The sequence below is a fragment of the Sander lucioperca genome, chromosome 15 (genome assembly GCF_008315115.2).
Source record: "Sander lucioperca isolate FBNREF2018 chromosome 15, SLUC_FBN_1.2, whole genome shotgun sequence".
NCBI classification, from domain to species: domain Eukaryota; kingdom Metazoa; phylum Chordata; class Actinopteri; order Perciformes; family Percidae; genus Sander; species Sander lucioperca.
In genome coordinates, this window is record NC_050187.1 from 3306304 (window position 1) to 3320050 (window position 13747).

A 13747-nucleotide genomic window follows, 5' to 3' on the forward strand; every position below is an offset into this window, starting at 1 on the left:
TATATATATATATATATACCTTCAACCTGTACACACTTGCAGAGCAGATAAATATTAAATTGTGCCTGCTATTATCAACACCAAAGTGAGGATTTCAAGTCACTGTACCGATTAGTTTCAAAGTATTGCTATGACTATTTAGCTCACCTTTGCCCTTTTTCACTCTTTTTCTCTTTTGTGTCCCTTATGTCCTTTTCACAGGATTTGGAATAAAAAAAAAAGAAGAAAAGAATTCTCCCTGATCTCCCTCTTCACATTATATTTTTCACTTCACAGCACCTGTACAAAGTGAGCTCAGTCCAGTTTTTTTTTTTTGCAGTGGAGCTCCAGCTACAATATTTGAGGAGTAGACGGGACTTTTGTTCCCCAAAACCATCGCAAGACCAACATGCCCATCAGCACCTTTGGTTCTAAAAATGGTCTTCAGTATCAGTAACCACATCCGTCCTCTGCCACAGCTCCACACCAAAACATTCAATAAGGCAATCTTCCGTCTTCAGGGGTGTCAAACTCATTTTAGTTCATGGGCCACATACCGCCAATTTGATCTCAAGTAGGCCAGACCAGTAAACCACTCCAGAAAGATCAGAAACTGTATCTGCCACAGAGTTTCTTGTCAGTTTGCGGTTGGCAAACGCAAGTTGCTTCTGCTACGACGGTGTTTTAAGGCCATTGTATTGAAAAAACAGGAAAAAGAACTTGGATATTCTCTGAACTTAAAGTGGTAAATTTGGAATTGGAATGAATTACTTCTCCGCAATTTTCACACTTTGCAAAGTCATCCAGTGGACCTGATTGGACCCTTTGGCGGGCCTGTTCTGGCCCACGAGCCATATGTTTGACACCCCTGGTCTGAGTGGTTTCGTAATAATAGCCCTGATGAGGAAAAAGCCTTGCAACGCACGACACGCTTGGGTCTAGTGGTTTAGATGGTTTAGGGATTTGGTCCAAGGCGAGTTTGTTAAGCTTGGCTCAGCATGTGACCTCCCACCGCCGCAAAAACCCTGTCCCATATTCAGTACAGTTAAAACACCTTTATCAGCCAAGAAATAACATCATCATAGCTGTTTATGGTAAGCCCTTAACCTGAATTGATTCTAATGACACATTTGTCAGACTCTATGAATGTGTTACTATTACTATTACTTGACTAGGGATGTAACGATGCATTGTAAAGCAGTTAAAAAAACAATATATAAAATGTGTTTAGATTACAACCAGTTGGGATAAAAAATGAATCGCGATGCTACTTTTAAAACGGCCTAGGGCGTGATCTACTTTTTATTCCACTTGTTTGACTCGAGACGTCACTACGTCTTCTTAGTCGATTTATTTGAAGAGATCTTTTTTTCTATTTATTTCGTTATTTTGATGGTGGGATTTGTTTTAGAAATCTAATTATTCATTTTGTAGTACATTTTTGTAATTTAAGATAAAATTCAATTTCAGTTGCACTTTTGATAAGAGGACAACATCTGTTGTTTTACACAGTTATAGATAGAATAGAAATAAAGGAATATTTTTCAGTAATTTTTTGCAGCTCATTTGGTTATAAAAAAACCCTGGAGAAGGAGAAAATCGTATCATGAATCGAATCCTGAGTTGAGTGAGTTGAATCGTTACATCCCTAGTCTTGCCCCTAAGCTTCAGCGTCCAGAAGCTTCGTAACTCTGCTAAGAATAAAGTTCTGGAACAATGATTTTCGTTTTACTTTACAACTGCACCGATTGCCAGAAAGCAGAAAACAATCAAAGCCCATCCCACTACAAAGGAACAATCTCATTGTACTCGTTCCTCTCTCCTCTCCCTCCCGCCATCATCAGCGCTCCCTCCAGTCCAGCCGTATTCGAAGCAAGTCCTATGCGGCCCTTTGGCGCTCCTGCAGCCAGGTCTGGGCACAGCATGGCATCATGGGAAGACACAATAACCCCGCTACTTGCAGATGGGAAGCTGGTGCTCTCCTCCCCCCTCCTGTGTTGCTCTGGTGTAGGAGCAGGTGCTCTGATCCCACTACTCCCAGCGCCTACGCTACCTCCGACACCACCCCCTCGCCGTTTGGGCGGCGGGCCCCAGAGGAAGGCGTGGGCAGGCCTATAGTGCTGGTGGGCGTAGCGGAGCAGGCGTCTGCGTGTGGCCGGCAGGCGGATGGTGTAGACAAAGTACTCGAGGACGCTGTGCTGCATGTTGGGAAGGGTGTTGCGGCACAGCGACTCCTCCAGGAACAGACGGACCAGCGGGGCCTTGAAGGCCTCGTAGCCCAGCTCGCCCAGGGACTTCAGGATGCGGGTGATGCGCAGGTAGTTGTGCTGGGACCTTTGAAAAGAACAAAGCAGGAGATGAAAATGTTTTACTATGACTTGTCAATCCACCTGTTTGTGTGCTCATTTTCAATTTGCGCATAAAAAAAACTGAGTGGCAAACGCCGTAGTTTCGAAAAAATCTTCTTTAAATGCATGACGAAAGAAATGACAAAATGACACTAATATGTCTCTGAACAAAAATAAGACCAAATTGTTTTTAGTACTTGTACTAGAAGTCACTATATATTCCTGAAATGGATATGAAATGTATATATGTAGTATTGCAATTGAATTAAGATATGTATTACTTATATGAATGTGACATTTTGCACAAATGACGTGTGTTTATTGAGAGATACTCCGATCGATAAGTGATTGTCAATTGTCCCACACCTGGGGGCACAGAACGGGAGGGGCAAAATGTAAATGGACTGTATTATATAGTGCTTTTCTAGTCCTAACGACTACTCAAAGCGCTTTAACATAGTACAAGAACCATTCACCATTCACACACATTCATACGCTGTGGCCGAGGCTGCCGTACAAGGTGCCACCTGCTCCTCAGATAAACATTCACCCAATTTACGCTCCGAGGCGCAGCATCGGGAGCAATTCGGGGTTCAGTGTCTTGCTACTTGCTACTTTGTTCCAAGTATTGATACTAGTCAAATGGCTTAAATTTGAATAAACTAAAAAAATGTAAGCAAAAGACTAAACCTATATATCTTTGACAATACAGCACCCTCATTTTGAAGAAGTTTATTTCTGGTGGTTGTTTAGCCCAAGAGCCAGTGTTTCCCATACATAGGTTCTACTTGGGTGCCCCGCCCAGGTAGATTAAGACCCGCCCAGGTAGATAAAATCCGAATTACATTTCTTTCCAATCAACTGTGTATTTTTTTACGGCGCACACAGACCAGCTGCCTCAAGCCCCTCCTCCTTGTGAAGTTGCACGCCGCATAAATGAAGCGTCAACGCTGCACTTCAGGCTCAGGCCACGTCCACACGTACTAAAACAATCTTTTTTTCCCCGTCTTCCCTGGAACCATGTCAAAAAAAATGTGAGTCCAAATGGATCCATTTGTAAAAGACTCAACACGCTACTTCATATTCCAGACCTATAGGTGGCACTGTTTCTACTACAGAAATTCACCAAAAACGGAGAAGAAAAGCATAGTCTTCAGTCACTTCCGATCATAACATGAGGCTATCCTTAGTAGCAGCATGCTGCTTGTGGTCTTGCCGTGGGATTTACTGTACTAATAAAACCGTAGAAATGCCGCGGCCACACCACTGTGAAAGCTCCCTGAACGTCATTTATCAGAGACTGGTTGTTCACCCTGTCCACGGCAGTGACCGCATCTTTATAATGGGGCTGACTGAAGTTAACCGCTAACGGAGCTAATCATTGCTAACCAAGCCTTCTGTTCTCTGTGCCTGTATCCATTGACTGTATTTATGGATTCAAACCCAAATAAAACCTGTAATTTTATTAAATTGGCTGTAAAAGAGAGTTGTTTGAATGACAGAAATCTGCTCAGATGTTAATTGAATGATCTTCAACAGGACATGTTCAAAACAGCATGTTTAGGATCCCCAAAACAGATTAAAACAAAAAACGAACAATGATCTAACAAACAAAATGAACAAGAATTTACTTAAAGCAATTTGTTGTATTTTAGCAGAACACTGAAACCAGAAGAAAGGCAGAACTGATTACATTTTAATATCTGTTTATTTATTGTAAGTTATATCATTATCGCAATATTCAACAATGTTATGGCATTATGACACTGCATATTTTCCTCATATCGTGCAGCCCTAAAAACTACCCTGAAATTGTGTCAGATGCAGAATAGTGTCGCAATAATTTTATCTGTATCATCGTTAAGTCTAATTTGTTGAATATGTAAAAAGTTATTCCTTCTAAATTATCGGTTAATGCAGGGGTCTTCAACACTTTTTAAGCCAAGGACCCCTTAACTGAAAGAGAGATGGAGCAGGGACCCCCCCCCACTACATATATTGTATAACATGAAGTTGCATGCAACTGGGCCTACAATAACATGGAGGCGGCCTAAAGCCTTTATACGTAATATTTTTGCATAGAATACTAAGCTATTAAACTAGCCTAATCATTGTTGGCATGGTTTTATAAATCATGTTTTAATGTTAAAACATACATGTGAGAGATATGAAAGGGGAGAGAGAGAGGGGGAAGACATGCAGGAAAACCATCACAGGTCGGATTCGAACCCTGGACCATCTGTGCTGAGGAATAAACCTCTGCATGTGCGCCCGCTCTACCAAATGAGCTAACCGGCCACAGCACAGTGATTAATGAACCTGTGGATGGCTATCTTAGTGACTACCTTACCAATAGGCCAGTACGCCTATCATCAGTGGGGATTTATATTTGCTAATAATATGTTGGATTCATGTTAAGACTTTTTCATTTTTTTTAAAACTTTCAAAAATTAACAAAAATTGTGAGGCCCCCCTGCATTGACTCTGAGGACCCCCTGTTGAAGATTCCTGGGTTAATGTAATGTAGTCACTGTTTTAAAAAAATTGTTCATAACCCTTCGCTTGACTAGTTTATTACAAAACCAAGCCATCACGCGCCGCGCCGACACTTCCTGCGCCATCCACCGCCACATCCTGCGACACCCACCACCACAAGTCTATTCTCAACCTGTGGGAAACACTGAAGAGCCATCTAGAAACCAGTGTACCAGATGCAAAAGCTGTTGCGCACATTTGATGGGACATTAAAAGCAAGAGAAGGGAATACAATTGTACTGAGCAGCTGCTTAATGGTGTAGAATTTGTTGGTTTTCATTAGGTGTGGGTAATGGCGACAATTTGTATCAGATGCTAAGGTTTTCGAGGTGGTTTGTGACTTGAGGAGGTTATAGTAGTAGCACTGAGGAGAAAAAAAAAACATACTTGTATTAAAAGTGCACACCCTAATGTGTGACATTCAGGTGGTTCTTTGGCAAGAAAACTACAATAAATGACTACTCTCAGGCCATGAAACCTTCAGGGAAAGAAAAAGAAAACACCCTTTAAAAGGATCCTTTAACCATCTGTTTGTTGACTGAAAACATCTTGTTTCACATTTGGCTGCCTTGCTATAGGGCAAAATATAGGTGATATCATGCTGGAAATTCGTATCAGTTTAAATGGTGTCTCATGTTATAATGTTTCACGACAAGTTTTATCTGTTACACAGACAATATTGAACTTCAGCTAAACTTTAAAAAATAATAATCGCAAATCGAAACGTTATCGCAACATCTGGCGGAAAAATCGCAATTACATTTTTTTCATTAAATCGTTCAGCCCTAGTGTGTGTGTGTGTGTGTGTGTGTGTGTGTACGCGCTCACTCATTTAGGTGCTGGAAACGCTCCTGCCAGTTGGGAGCCCGGGCAACATTACCACTCTTATCCAGCAGTTTGATGCCGTAGAAGTCCAACATCAGGGAATAGGCCGCCAGGAATCTGCGCTTAGCTTCCCGAGTGCTTTGGAATTCCTGACGGGATCAAACACAGCAGATCAGAGACCAGCGGGACACCACCTTTCTGTTTGGCATTAACATTAGAGCTGTAACAATTTCAGATTTTGCTGTACGATTAAATTGTCTCTTTCAGGCAAATTAACAAATATATTTATTTATTCATTTTATTTAAAACAAATTAAAGTTTTGAGTGAATCCCAGCATACGTCTTTTGGTGACCCAGATAATGTAATAACACAAATACACAGCCTATGAAGTAAACTACGCCTCTATATTATCATAAAAAAAAAGTCTAACTGTGTCCCGCCTTGTGATTTTTGTTGCTATGAACGTGTATAGGGTCAAGTGCCAACAACTAACAATTGAAATCATAATAAAAAATATATATAGTCAGACCAATAATCACTTATATAACTACAATTTGGCATATCTAAAAAAAAAAAAACAATTACCAGTCACACCCCTTAAGAACTTAGCTAATTTTAGAAATTAATTACAATTAAACAAGGAAACCGCGATTATTTAAAAAAAAAAACTGACAATCGTTACAGCCCTAATTGACATGCATTTTAGGTGATCAGATGGAGCAGAAGGACATACAATCTACATGTAAAGACACTATTGTCTCACCACATCTGAATATGGTCAAAGACTAGGGATATAATAATAATAATAATAATAATAATACATTCAAGTCACGATTCACAATTTAAAGTTCACGGTACGATTTCTTTCAGGTTTTGAGCTGCGACTGAAAGATATTCCTTTATAAACTGTGGAAAACAACAGATGTGTCCTCTTATAAAAGGTGCAACTGAAACTGTATTTTATCCTAAATAGCAAAAATGTAATATATATTTTTTTATTTAATTAGATTTTTAAAACACATCAAAATAACTAAATGAATGGAAAAACAATGCATCGTTACATCCCTATCAGAGACACATTTGCACTCATTAAAAATGGGATTAAAATAATTAATTTCAGAAAAAACTACCTTTTAGCTGAACAAATACATGTGGGACACAAACATTCCAGTGGTGGTAGCATTCTCAAAGTAGGCATAATAATGTTTTGGCCCATTTGAGCGACTTGTGTAACTGCTTCATACAGGGAATGCACCAATGTTCTTAAGTGCAACAACTTACAGCACGCTGTCATTTCAAATGTAAAAATATCCCTCATGTTTTCAATTTATTGCTTGAATGGAAGATGTACTCTATCACTCAACCATGGCGAACACTTGCAATCAGGAAGTACAAAAACAAATCAGACATGCAGCAGGCCACTCTCGGGTCTATATGTATATGATAATATGTATATATTATGTGCACTTGTGTGTCTTACTTTGATCTCGTCCTGAGTCAGTTCATGTGCGTAGAAGTTGAGCCCTTGTTCTCTTAACGGAAACAGCCTGCCACAAGGGCAAGGAATAAAAAAAACACAAGATCAAATGAAAATGATGAAAACACACAAGTGTTCTTAACCGTTTTCTGCTGTTGTCAGCGGAAAATAGAAAGTTAGTACCACTATTTTACGGGTCCACTACTGTATGACCAGGGTTCAAAATTAGCGCTATCTACCAGCCAAATGCTGGTAAAATATGCAAGAGGTTGGTATATTTGCTCCACTCACAAGCCAAAAAAACAGGACCTACCTAAAAATATAATCATAATAAAATAAATATGAATAAAATAATGTATAATTAAAAGTAACGCTGTGTATTGTAACTAATGTAATATATAATTAAAATAATTGTGTACGTAGTAAAACAATACAAACGGGGCAAAAAATTGTGTTTTCAATTTAGAAACATCTTGAGCCGCCCCCTCCCTTGACTACCAGTGGTTTGGTCCACTGCCTGCTTTCCCAATTCCCCCTCTACACCATGCTCTACACACACAGTGGGAGAGAGCAAAGTTCGAATCGCTGCAGTAGGGTGGGTTAGGGTTAGTAGGCGAGTCGCGTTCAGGAGAATTGCTGTTCCTGACTTGTCGCACGACAGTGTGACGTCATGGGAGTGGCGTAACTGTTTAAACTTGCGCGTGGTGATTGAACCAACTTTGCGATTTCTACGGACTAGAAGAAAAAGAAAAAGGTAAACAATGGCAGAACTGGCAGCGGCATTGACGTCAATGTTTCGATTCGATGACACTACTTGGTCGGATCAAGCCTTTCTTTCACCATAAAAGAACTCCTCTTAACCCAGTAAGTTTACAAGAGAAACTTGCAGTCACTCTGAGAGTCCTGGCATTCGGTTGCCCTCGAACTTGTCCATGCTTCCTGTTTCCGCTTTGTTGTGCGCCACTGATAAAAATAGAGTGGTGCGCAACCTTTAAATCCTGGCGTGCCAGCGAGATCTACGTCATTTTGACGTCACATTGACACGCGACAGGTCGGGAACGGCGGCTGTAAAGAGGCCTTAACATCAGCTGTGAAACTCCAGTAAGTAGGCTGGCAAGGCTATTTTATTCACTCTAAACATCAGATGAAGTGATTCATTTCTCCAGTACAAATGATGCTGAGTCATTCATAAATTAGTCATGACAGAAAAAATGATAACCGATGTAACGTTTTTAACGTTACCTAGCTTATTTGGTAGCTTGTTCAATAGCTTGTTGGATAGTTAGTTAGCTACCTTGCTAATTCCACCCACCATGCTTTCATGCTACACTGGTTACAGAAAATGGCCGAACAATGTTGTCACTTATCTGGCAAGAGCGCTGTGCTTTTCTATGCAGTGACGAGAGTGTATAAATGGAACATTGAGCCGTTACATTTTACTAATTAAGTGGCTAGCTGGCTAGTTAGCTAGCTAGCTAGCTTGGTAGGGAGCTCAGTTCTCAGTTCAGCATCATCTATATTAGAGAACAGAATCACTTCATCTGATGTTTAAAGTGAATAATATAGCCTTGCCAGCCTACTTATTGGAGTTTCACAAACACAAATATACTATACAAGTACAATTGATTGATCTTGAGAAATGAGAAAGAGCATTCCCCTCCCCCCACATGAAATGTATGCCCATGCGTGGGTCATGCAGCTTATGCTGACCTTACACCAAATGACTTTTCAAGCGATTCCACTGTCTCAGACAAATTTCCAATATCGAAATGTAATCCTGAGAGTCTTGCTAAAGATGGGGGGTGCTCCCGTCGTCTCAATCGTTTGGTGTAAAGCTTGATTTATACTTCTGCGTAAAATCTACGCCATTGCTACATACGTAGGTATGTGGAGACACGAACCTACGCCCTAGCCTGACGTGCACCTCTCGAAAAATGTAACTACACATCGTGGTGACGCACGTCGCTCGGCCGTGGCTTCGTAGCGTTGCATTTCCCCCGACTTATTTCCAGGTTCTACTTCTCCATAAACAACTTGAAATCAAGGAGAGGGTTAACTTTTCCTGCTACAGATTTCCCACCTTGGTCAGAAAGCAATCACTATGACTCTAGAGTCGCTACTCGTTCGGAAGCTAATCACTGTCACTCTCTCACTTCTCCCTCTCTCTACCACATACTCCCCTACACATACACACATGCTGGCTCGACGCACACACAAAACGCACAAGTATAAACATCAGGCCACTTACGTAGGCTACGGCGAAAGCTCTGCGTGGAGCCTCCGCACAACCATAAATCACACTTAAGGTGTATTCCAATTCTAAAACATTTTACATTCAGGAAGTACAGCTGATGAAATCCTCACTTTATTTGTAGTGACATTTATGTAACAACTGGACAGTCAGTTACTGTGGTGTTATACCATGCGATTAATAATCCAGTCACTTCAGAGGAGTTTGTGCAATTACATATAAGGAAAATGGAAATGAATATAGACAGATGAAATCTGGTCTCACCACTGAATGTAGGTGTGATTGTGCTCCAGTTTGTCATAGTCGCCTCTCCACTTAGTCAGAATCTCCTCTATATAGATACCTGAGAAGAGACAGGGGCTTATTAGCTGCCATTTCTTTCTCGTGTGTGTGTGTGTGTGTATGTGTGTGTGTGTGTGTGTAAACGTATTCAAACATTGGATCAGTCCACTAATCTGCTGGTCTTTCCCAGTTAAACATGACCTTTAGCCAAATAAAACTCACTAAGCCCAAAGCCAACATTTCTTCTCTCCACAGTGGCATGAGATCTGCGTGCAGTGTGTGTGAGTGTGTGTGTGTGTGTGTGTGTGTGTGTGTGTGTGTGTATATGTATGATCTCACCATCAGGTACTAGAGGGATCTTGTTCAGGTAGAAGCGCAGGTTACGATACTCGCTGGGTTGCCGGGACTTTCTGTAGTTCTACAAACACACACAGAACCAAGAGATCACACTGGGTGTAGAATTCTGGGTTATTTTCTTGTTGGTTTTTTTAATGTCAGAATTCTTGGATCGTGGTTGCAGCTGCTGCCGTGGTCCTGCTCTACGCCCAGGAACGCCCTGTACTGCTACTACTATTAGTTTTAGTCATAGTTCTTTTATCCTTTTGGTACTATAATTGCCACTGCCACTGTTCATCATAACAACTGCTATAATTATTATGAATCTTATTTCTCCATATCTGTATATCTGTGTCTCTGTATTTCTGTATATCTGTATCATTGTCTCTGTGTCCCAACTGGCAGTGGCAGATGGTCGCCCGCCAAGAGTCAGTGTCCTATCCTATCCGACTGTTCTGCCTGTAAAAAGGAAGTTTTTGCTTGCCACAGTTCCACCAAATGCTTGCTCTTGGGGGAAATTGTTGGGTCTTTGTAAATTATAGAGTGTGGTCTAGACCTACTCTATCTGTAGAGTGTCCTGAGATAACTCCAGTTTGACACTATAAATAAAATTGAATTGAAATTCTGACTTTAACTCTTAGAGAACGATTTTTAGGGATATGAAGCATTTCAAGATGCTCCAACAATTTACATCACAATAAGCAAACATACCAACGTAGGCACTGGCAGACCTATGGTGGATCTATTGCAGAGTTCAAAGTTAAAGTTAAACTCAGAACTCAAATACCTTTTACACATATCGCCCTGTGTGTGTGTGTGTGTGTGTGTGTGTGTGTGTGTGTGTGTGTTCTTGTTTAACTATATTCGTGGGGTCCAAAAACCGGGAATACAGTATACTTGTGGGGTCCGGACAGCTTTCTGGGGCCAAAATACTGGACCCCACAACTTCAAAGGGCTGTTTGAGGGTTAAGACTTGGTTTTAAGATTAGGGTTAGAATTAGGTTATGGTTAGGGTTAGGGTAAGGGTTAAGGTTAGGCATTTAGTTGTGACGGTTAAGGTTAGGGTAAGGGGCTAGGGAATGCATTATGTCAATGACGGGTCCCCAAAAAGATGGTGAAACGCACTGTGTGTGTGTGTGTGTGTGTGTGTTTCTGTGTGTGTGTGTGTGTGTGTGTGTGTGTGTGTGTGTGTGTGTGTGTGTGTGTGTGTGTGTGTGTTCACGTACCGGGTAGCTATGCCGGTATTTGTAGAGGTCCCTGGCAGCATAGAAACTCCTCTTCATCTTTGGAACAGACTCTGGAGATTCTGTCAGCTGAGAGAAGGAACGAGAGAATGAAAAGAAGAAAAAGGAATAAAAAAGAGACTCAGTTCAAATGCAGATCTGAAACCAAAACATCCCGTGTTGTAACATCGACCATTGAGCTGAATGAAAAGCACTGACTTTGCTTTTGAAGTCGAGGGCTGTCACCATCCATTTATTTCTTTCTTTTGCGAAGGAGGACAATTCACATCAGCGCTGCTGTGCAGTCACTGCTAGGAACTAGATCTGATTCCCAAATTAAATCTGGGTCATGCTAACTGCCACTGGTCATAAAGGCTTGCAGTGTTACACTGCCACTAATCCTGTTATATCTATCTATATCATATACTGGACAGTCTATTAACTAGGGCTGGGACGATATGCTTTTGCCCCGATTCGATTCTTTCACGATACATTGGTGCCTATTCAATTTGTTTGCGAATGTAGAAGTATTGCGATTTGATAGTATTATAGTAAATAATGCACATCACATGTCAGTCAGTCTTAAATGTATTGCATTTGTAAAGAAGTACATAACATTGATTTTCTGCTTTCGCTCTGTTTTGCTGGGAACGGATATGATGTAGTCGCCGTCAGCAGTACCGTATAGACAGAAAATATTTAGGTGAATCATTGGTAAAAAAATAAATACAAATTTTCCCACCCCTACTTTTAACGGTACCAAAACTTGGTTATTATTGATTCAAATCTTCACTCAATACTTACGACAATAGCCATGTACTGTACTGTGTGACGTTTCCTTTCTACACCCGTCTTTTTACAGCCATGTTTTTGGCTTTTGTGATTTTATGCGGATCATGAAATTACATTACAATCTGCAAACTGCATCCTAACATTTGAGAAATGCCCTTCAGATAAATTAGATTTTGAGTTATCGTGGCAAAAATGATGAGAAGTCTGATTAAAACAATATCTAACCAAGGGTGATTTGGTGAATTACAGTTTCTCAAATAGTCCCCGCTGGTTTTAATATTCTGAAACAGTGTGAAGTAACTAACCCTAACCAACAACCACCCTGTCAAATGTTCTTATAATTCAAGGCCTGCGGGACCATAACCATGAGACTCTAATAAAGGTATTTTGTTTCCTTTATAAACCAGTGGGCAGACAGTGTAACTGCAATACTGGGAATAACCAACTATCTTTGATAATTAAGTAAAAAAAATTATGTGTACAGTAGGTAGTCAAAACTACCTAGTTGGAGATATCATCATCATCCCATTGTGCTGTTGGCATACAGCATCATACAGTAGGCTATATAAAATAAAATTGAATACTTTTTCAAATTCGTTAAGATTATAACCCACCTTGCAGCAATCTGTCAATTCATCTCAAATTTGACAACAACCTTTCAGTTGGTCAACTGCTCGTTGCCACCCATCACCTGTAGTGTGTACCTTGGCAAAAGTGGCAGTAACAGTGTTGTGCTGCTTGGTGCATTACATGCCACAATGTAAGTAGTTAGTAAAGTTCACATCGTGTGAGTGCATATATTTGCATATAACCAAGCAGGTTGCATAAAATTGACATATTTTTGAATGACGTTTGGCGATAGCTGTATGCTCGCCTCAACAGGACAGCAGCATAGGGTTAGTGTCGCGGCAATACTCGTTTGCCCTTTCTGTGTCCTGGCCTTGTCAATAATGTACGCTGCCGGTGGCACACACGTTACGGCACTGAGTCGCGGTTATGCCCCCCCCCATTGTGTCACTATAACAATCCTTCACTGTACCTGCGGGGACGTATCTCCGGCGGACCGGTCGCTCTCCACCGGGCTGACAGAGTCGGAGATGCCGCTGTCATCCTCAGCCGCCGCCGGCTCGTCGCTCTCGGAGTCCGACCCCCACGTCGAGTCGCATTCCTCAACGGTGCTCGGCTCCTTGAAACGCCAGCTGCCCAACAGATTTCCCATTTAAAAAACATGCAACACCTGCTCTCTTCTATTGTCCTCTTCTTTGCACTAAATACTACATAGTCTTGTACACAACCTTGTATTTCTGTTTGAAGCGCACTGGGCTCACATTGCCCTCAGCGATGCTTTTAAATGGCACAAAAAGGGGAAATTCCAGATCAGGAACGATGATGCGTGTTTCTGTATGAGGGGTGATTAGTGCCACAAAGCAGCGGGAGGAGGTCTTAAAGCTACAAACCATGAATTCTGAACTAAAGTAAGTATGGTTGCTACAAATATCAAATCCAATTCAATTCAATTCAATTCAATTTTATTTTATTTAGTATCAAATCATAACAAGAGTTATCTCAAGACACTTTACAGACAAGGCCTAGGTCTAGACCACACTCTATAATTTACAAAGACCCAACAATTCCAACAATTTCCCCAAGAGCAAGCATTTAGTGCAACAAACGAACAGTTTGGTTGGCAGGCAGTTG

The 13747-nt window shown here is 41.0% G+C and overlaps 1 protein-coding gene across 2 annotated transcripts; it reads right to left on the reverse strand.

The window, feature by feature from the left end:
- Positions 1 to 301: 301 nt before the first annotated feature.
- ogfrl1 (opioid growth factor receptor-like 1) lies at positions 302 to 13433 on the reverse strand. Of its 2 annotated transcripts, XR_004103612.2 has the most exons (8): positions 13089 to 13433; positions 11261 to 11347; positions 10038 to 10116; positions 9681 to 9759; positions 7169 to 7235; positions 5691 to 5836; positions 637 to 2313; positions 302 to 598 (listed from the first exon to the last, which is right to left on the reverse strand). XR_004103612.2 is itself a non-coding variant. In XM_031291154.2 (7 exons), exons 1-7 carry the CDS (start codon positions 13266 to 13268, stop codon positions 1764 to 1766), a joined length of 1188 nt encoding a protein of 395 aa, XP_031147014.1. In that variant the 5' UTR covers positions 13269 to 13433; the 3' UTR covers positions 302 to 1763. The 2 variants fall into 2 exon arrangements, 1 of the variants encoding a protein (XP_031147014.1); XM_031291154.2 differs by having other exon boundaries at positions 302 to 2313.
- Between the last annotated feature and the right edge of the window lie 314 nt (positions 13434 to 13747).